The 7,916-nt window shown below is 39.9% G+C and overlaps 1 protein-coding gene across 9 annotated transcripts in view; it reads right to left on the bottom strand.

Moving 5' to 3' along the window:
* Window positions 1-2,686: 2,686 nt before the first annotated feature.
* The window catches only part of S100PBP (S100P binding protein), a 117,430-nt gene continuing 112,200 nt past the window's right edge, over window positions 2,687-7,916 (bottom strand). For 7 of the 9 annotated variants that reach the window (XM_069757062.1, XM_069757060.1, XM_069757061.1 and 4 more), the window contains one exon: window positions 2,687-3,089. In XM_069757062.1, coding sequence (XP_069613163.1) covers window positions 2,939-3,089 — 151 coding nt within the window. In that variant the 3' untranslated portion in view covers window positions 2,687-2,938. The remainder of the gene's footprint in view (window positions 3,090-7,916) is intronic. The other 2 variants (XM_069757063.1, XM_069757065.1) reach the window with 1 other exon arrangement.

The raw sequence follows: 7,916 nt of genomic DNA, 5'->3' as shown, positions 1-7,916 counted from the left end.
ACCACCAGAAGACCAATGGCTCCTGCCTCACACTGCCAGAACACAGAACACCCCCTCCTCCAAAGCCCAGGACTGGCAGCATCATCCCACTCTTGCAGTGGCAACCATGTCCCACTCCCGGTAAGCTAAATTCAGATTCAGCTGTACTCCCATTTTCACATAAGAAATTATTTTTTACTCTTTTTTTCCTCATCTAACTTTGATGTGCATCTTCTGGTCTGGTGAATTGGATAGTCCACAAAATACGGTAAGCACCTCCTACTACTGTGGCCTTTAATCCCGAGAGATCAGAATCTACGGTCTACAGTAATTAGGACTGATTTCTAGTTATACCCAACTAAAAAAAAAAAAAATATGATAGAGTGAATCAGCAATGTTCATATACAGATGGCATAGCATAAAATGCTCAATTAAATTGTTTACATCTGTTGCTAACAATCATAAATGGTTACACAGATTACAAAGCACAGGATTTAAAAATCAACCTTAATGGCATCTAATGCATTTTCATTTTTTTTAGGGCACATAGCATGAAAGTATATTGTACGTATTGCAAATTTTCTATATAGCAAATCTGTATATGCCTGTATGGTATATATATCAGTTTATATTCGCTCACTCAGGATTAATCCATGAACTGGTTTTCAGTCTCTTGCTGGATAATCTGCTGGGATTACAGTGTATCTGAAATCAGATTTTATATCAATATTAAATCGCCAGTGTATAGAGGGGGATGGGTCAGCCAAGGACATCAGATCACCTTCGTGCTCAAGTAAAACAGTGTAGGAGGTTAGTGATGATTTGTTATGCATTTAAGATCATTATATGCACACTAAAGAATAACATTTAAGCCAATGATATAGGAAACAGGCCAATGTGACACTATAGGCTATGCCCATATCTTTCATAGGGCTCTATGAGCACATAGCATACCAAAACCAATCTCCAGCCGCGGCATGGTACACTAAATCATACAATTTCCTTGCAAAAAATTTCACCGGGCTATTGCTTCTGACTTTGTAGGTTGTACTAAAAGAAATTCAGTGCAGTATCATGCAGATATGAGATAGTGGAGGTGATGCACAGGCAGGTGCCAATCATCTAGTGACAGATGGCAAGGACAGATTGGCAAAGTCAAGGGGTATTCCATATTCAGTTCAAGCCACAGAAAATCCTGCAGATGATTTCCTAGAGAGGTGGTAAAAAGATAACTCCAGCAAACAACATGCCCTAGAAACGGAATTTGTCTTTCCAGAGAACACCTTTCTTTCACAATTTGACCTAAAAAGGTTGATCAACACATGGAGCCCTTTGAGTCCTATTAGTGCGGCTTAGATGTTTATATATACACATGCAATTACAGCAACAACAATAGAACGGAATTTCCTCTCAGTTAAAAAAAAAAGTTCTACACATTGCTAAATAATGCCGAAGGGCAAAATATAATATGAGAAAGCTTTTTGTGTCAGTTTGAGAAGTGCAGAGAACAGAACATGCTAGAATCCTTTATTGTGTATTATGGCTGTATTATCCACCGCCCTCTCCGGCAGAATGGTGCATTCATAGTAATCTTGGTTTTGATTTTAATCCTGCATGAAGTGGATGGGAAAGCAGGAGGGAATGGTTTACAGCAAAATCAATTCTAATTCATAATTCTCTCTTAAAACCAACATAATCCACGAGCCAGGGCCAAACCCAGTAGAGGAAAAAAGGTGGAAAGATGCAAAATAGCAAAATGGAAAGAAAAATACAAAAAAAAGGAGACAAATTGATCTTATAAACCCAATTGGAAAATCAAATGGGAGATAAAAACAGATTCATAGATGGATGACAAGAAGAGAAAAGTTATAAGTTGCGAGACACATCAGAACACAGAAACTCGATACACACCTACTTGGGGAAAAGCCGCATCAATTACTATCCAATATGTGTAATATAAAAGTCTAGCACTCAACTTCAGTAACCGTAGAAACAATTGTAACCGTGAAAACGATTTATTAGTAGCACAAGAAACGTTTCAGTCCCTTGGGACTTTCATCAGTCGCTACAACATAAAAAAAGGAATGAAATAACAAAAAGGAAGTACAACCTGTACAAAAATAACTAAAGTATATACAAGAAAAACACAAATAAATAAACAGACAGGGTTTACCTGAAGTATAGGTCAAAAAATTATATGTAACATCGCTTATAGATATAACCAAGGAAATGGTAGCAAATAGCCAGGCTAAGTGTCACTCAAATAAGAGGGCGTGATTGAGCCAGTGGATGGGACCGAGATAAAAAGGGTGGAGCCAAAGGACGTGCATATCATGCCTATGGAAGCCTACCGGGGCAGTGATATAGAGCTGAGCGAGTAGTGGCTATACTTCAGGTAAACCCTGTCTGTTTATTTATTTGTGTTTTTCTTGTATATACTTTAGTTATTTTTGTACAGGTTGTACTTCCTTTTTGTTATTTCATTCCTTTTTTTATGTTGTAGCGACTGATGAAAGTCCCAAGGGACTGAAACGTTTCTTGTGCTACTAATAAATCGTTTTCACGGTTACAATTGTTTCTACGGTTACTGAAGTTGAGTGCTAGACTTTTATATTACACATATTGACGGTTTGGGAACCTAAGTCTTAGCACCAGTCTGTGAGCTGTGCACACGGTGTTTTCTCCTCAATTACTATCCAGACACAAATGAGAAAATGTATATTTTATTATAACTGAGCATCTGAACGAAGACAGTCATAAAACTTCTGGTATAATTCAATAAAAACAAAAACCATGGGTCTTTACATTTAAAATGACCCTAGATGTTATACTGCAGTGAAGAATTCAGGACATCACAACAGGATGCACCTGCTGGTTGTGTAAAATGTATGTTCAGTAGATAAACCACAAACTTGGGAAAAACAAACTCCAAAACATCTACATTCTCATTTGTCTGGAGTCATGAATTGAAAGGTAGAACACTAGGAATTGAACTTCTTTGGAAGGTGTTTGGAAAGTCCTTAAAACGTTGATCAGACCCTCCACTTTCGATCACCCACTGATTTAAGGTGAAGCGTTTAGATGGCTTATTTCCAAACCGAGGATGGTTTCTAAAAACATAGAAAACAACAATGTCACAAACACAAAATATGTATTATACGTTCATTTCAGTGTGTATAAGAAACAAATGTAAGCATTTTAATATAGTAGCTAAACTGTAGTATTGTAAATATCACACTTAATTTAGCAAAATCAAATGTGCTCTACAATACAATGCACACATAAAATTACATATAATAAGCTTGAAATCTTTCATTATTTGTTTAGGAATTACAGAGGTGGGGGTGGGATCTCAATTTTTTGGGACCTAGCCACATCCCAGTGACCAGCCCACTTGAGGTCACCAAGGGGAGTATGAGGAAGTGATATTTATCTAATAAAATCAGATTCTGAATTATAAATCATTGCTCGGTTTTGAGAGATATAGCTCGCTGCAGGATTGTACCATATGTCAACTGGAGCACTAGTGGTCATGGCCTCATCCATCAATTGTCAGTCATTTGTGTAATTGTTCTGACCACCGGAGTGCTGGATGGTGAGAAATTGGTGGCAGCAGTGGGGTATCTGTGTGATCCCCTGGCTCTTCCCTGACAACATTGTTCTTGCATTTTCACATGCGCAAAAGGAATTTTAACTCAATATTGCATGACAAGTTAAAGAGCCTCAAGTGATTCCAACCACTGATATTGCATGGCTATTCATAGGAATTCTCATTTTGTGGTGTGCAAGGGAAGGGAGACACTAAAAAAATAAAATCTGTGAGACAGCAGAAATTTAGTGGCTAAAACAAACCATTAGGTCCACTATATAATAGAATTTTAAAACGCTTACCCTCCAAAAACACAAGTTAAAACTACTTATAATTATATAGCTCTAATATCCTCTTTATCCCATAACCCCAGGTATTCAACACTTAATTCCCTCCTCTAGAACATTGGATGGAGAAGATAAAAAGTGAGATTGTTTATGAGCCCCATTTTGTGGGGGTTCAGAAACAGGCCCTGATGGAGCCATTGACCATAGGAGAAAACACTATGTGAATCTAGTCTTAGTGCTACAGCGTTATTATGAAAAAAAAATGTGATCAGTTAATCGGCCTGGCTTGTCACGCTTTCCAGACTCCAACTTGCCTGACTATACTACAATCATCAAGTACATGCCTCACAACTCAGGTAACATCTACTGTTATTTGTTGCCAGCAATGACTACACCAAGTGTACCCAATCCTTAGTTTGCAAAGTCAAAACTATTGCAGCCAAATGGGTTATCAAACTTTGGTAAAAACTGCAGATGAATTGATTTTCCTTCACGTTACCTTTCATCATTGCTGAAAAACCACTATTGTTTGAACATGTTGACAACATTTCACTAAAATTTACTACCTTCTATCCCTTAAAGTCATTCCTCCTTCTCAACTTTGGAGGAAATATAAACGGCCACGGTTTTATCTTTTCAGCTACACTTTCTCCAGCAGTCTCATAGACGATTAATAGAGCAGACGTCAAGGCTATCTCCTCTTCATGCAAGAAAGGTTTGTACACAACACAGTTCTCAAGATTGCTGGGGGTCCCAGCAGTCAGACCCTTGGCGATCACCAGTTATCCAACTTATTAATTTTGATTATGAGAATAACCCCTTGCACTGGCAAGTTTAGCAAGACCAAAAAGCCTGTGAGTACACCCAAGACAAATATAGTAGATGGATTGTAAGTTAGGGCCAGAGCATTTATAGCAGACGATGGAACTGGGTCACTGGTGTTTACTGACGATTGACTGAAGATAAATGTAGACGGATGAATTATTAAGTGAATCTGAGCAGAATATATTGCTATATACAGTCAAATGCTGCAAAACTATTAGAATACCACCTCATGTTACAGATAGATGATGGCCAAAAAACAACAACAGCTTCTTAAGGTAAAATCATAGAATATTCATCATTGGCTGAGTAAATCACTTAACATCAATCTGACTGTAGGTCTTTCTGCTTTCAGTTTTGTCGTCAGTTAGTGGAAAAAAAATGCTGAAACAAGCAGCATGTAGAGATGGCAGAAGCACAATTCTGGCAAAGCATCAAAAAATGGAGGAAACTGTATTTGGTAATGTCAATGCACTCCAGACTTTAAACGGTCAAAGGCTGCAAAGTATTTGTATCTACATAATAAAGAAATACTTATATTTATCTTGTGCAATTACTATATATACTCATGTATAAACTGAGTTTTTCAGCACATTTTTTGTGCTGAAAACGCGCCCCTCCCCCCTCCCCTCGGCTTATACACAAGTCATTGTCCCAGAAGAGGTTAGGGAAAGGGGAGCAGCAGATCACAGGAGATAGGAGCTGGTGGCGGTAACTGTGCCCGCTGGTAAAGAAAAATTAATATTCACTGCAATGGCAACGAATATTCATTTATTTTATAGCGCGCATGGTTACAGCTGCAGGCTTCCAGCAGCTGTAAAAAACAAAAACAAACAAAAACCTCCCACTTACCTTCCCTGCGCTCCCTCGCAGCATCTTGTCTCGGCTTCCAGCAGCTCCTGCGGCTGAATTATCACGTGTCCGCGGTGAGTGGTGCAAGGTGACTATTCATTACCTTAACCCCTTCACAACCTTCTCCCTACTAGTACTGCTCTGCGGGAACTGCATTTCTGCCATAGCAGTACTAGTACGGCACTGCGATCACCGCTGTATGTGACAGCTGACACCCCGCAGCAACGCTCACGTGGCATTTAACCCCTCTGATGAAGCTGAGAGTAGTGATGGCCGCGGGTCCTTTCGGAAGGTGGCTTGTCAGCGCCTGCTGAGAGCAAGCGCTGGCATGCCTCCTTCCCTGTCTGCCAGATCGCTGATCTGATACATCAGCTATCTGACATTACTACCCACTCTATAAAACTGTCCCACTAGTTAACCCCTTCAGTGAACACTGTATATATATAAAAAAAGGGCAAAATACAATGCTTTATCATCATACTGCCGAACAAAAAGTGCAATAAAACGCTATTAAAAAGACAGATGTAAATAGAATTGGTACCACTGAAAATGTCATCTTGTCCAGCAAAAAACAAGCCTCCATACAGCTCCATCAGCAGAAAAATAAAGTTATAGCACTCAGAATAAAGCCATGCAAAAAATAATTGTTTCTGTAAAACAGTTTTTAGCGTGTAAAAGCGCCAAAAAAAAAAACCCCATATAAATGAGGTATTGCTGTAATCGTACTGACCCGAAGAAAAAAAGCTGTCTTACCAATTTTACCACATGCAGAATGGTATATTTCTAAAAAAAAAAAAATGCAATTCCTGAATAGCTGGTTTTTGTTCAATCTGTCTCCCAAAAATGTCATGTCCCCGAAAATGGTACCTATAAAAAAAAAGTCAATTCGTCCCGCAAAAAAGCCGAAATATGAAAATTTATAGTTCTCAAAATATGCTGATGCAAAAACTAGTTTTCGCAATAAAAAGCATCTTTTAGTGTGCGACAGCTGCCAAGCCTAAAAAGCCAATATAAAATCGGGTATGGCACCAACCTGAAGAATAAAGTCACCTAATCACTTATACCGCACGAGGAACGGCGTGAAAAAATAAATAAAAGATTCTTCACATGCTGTTGATTTTTTCCATTCTGCCTCCCAAAGATCGCAGTAAGGCGCACATTTATCCTGTGCTCTGCACTTACACCGGGGTTTCCGTATAAATCTCTGAAATACGCGATTCAGACAGAACCGCTGGAGGAAGATTCCCTAAACATAAGGCAGATGGAGGCACTGTGGGCACCATAGGACCTGTAATCCGGCAATGTCCATCTTTTTAGAATTGTATAAAAGCGCTGTCGGCCACAGTTTTGTGCACTTCTGAAAAAAGGAAACCATGGAAGAGGCCAGACAGACTCTGCTGCCTCACTATAGTGAATGGATCCATCAGGTGTTTCATCTGAATCACGTCACTCAGAGATTTAGATGGAAACCACAAAGTAAGTGGTCAGTGTAGAGCGCCGGATAACATTTTACACAACGTTTGGGAAGTTACCAAAAAAAGCTTCCACTGAATCCACAAAAAAGCGAGTCCCCACTCAGATCTGTCATCTGTTAGCGGAAACATAGGCGGCTACCATGTTACTGGTAGTATAAAGGCTCGAGAAAAGCGCTATGGCTCCCTGCTCGCCAAAAGAAATTCAGCAAATTATCTGCTCCCAAATCCAAATGCCCCCTTCCCTTCTGAGCCCCAGTGTGCCTATGTAAGAGGGTGGTGCTGTTATGGACAGTAAAGAACACATTGTCACTTTAAGAGGCTGCACCCCCTTGTCTGGCATGATGGAATGTTCTGCTTCTCCCCTGCAAGAGTCAGTGTAATGAACTAGTCTGTGCAGAGTGCAGGTGTGGAGCTGGAGCAGCAAGTGTAAGATGAGGCTGCTGCAGAGAGGACTTTTTGTGCCGATAGCTGAAAGAGAGAAGAACTGTGTCCTGATATAGCTGCAAGAGAGCCACGAAGATACAGAGAAATGGATTTACAGTTTCCAGGAGCATCCCTAGGATCCAGAATCAAGGAGAAGACCACGTTTCACAGAGCTGACAGAAAGCCGTGTGCACCACCATATTAGACAGGTCCCCCGGCCATCGCTTCACCTAAACATTTAGCGCACACATGTATGGCATTTCTATAGCAATGAGAGCTCACCTAATTTACAGGTGCATGTTTCCAGAAGCATGGGATGGGCATAATGTACTGGTCATTACAGCGTACTGGTCACTACAACGGAAGTTTGCAATTTTCACTCAGCAACATCCACTGCTGCCTGTTTCTGGAAAACACCCATTGAGTCAAAATCGTCACTACATCTGTAGATAAATTCCCAAAGGTTTATAATTTCCCAAATGGGGTCAC

This window comes from Ranitomeya imitator, chromosome 3, assembly GCF_032444005.1.
Source record: "Ranitomeya imitator isolate aRanImi1 chromosome 3, aRanImi1.pri, whole genome shotgun sequence".
Taxonomy (NCBI): Eukaryota; Metazoa; Chordata; class Amphibia; order Anura; family Dendrobatidae; genus Ranitomeya; species Ranitomeya imitator.
The sequence above is the reverse complement of the archived record's forward strand: the minus strand, read 5'-3'. Positions and strand labels throughout refer to the sequence as shown.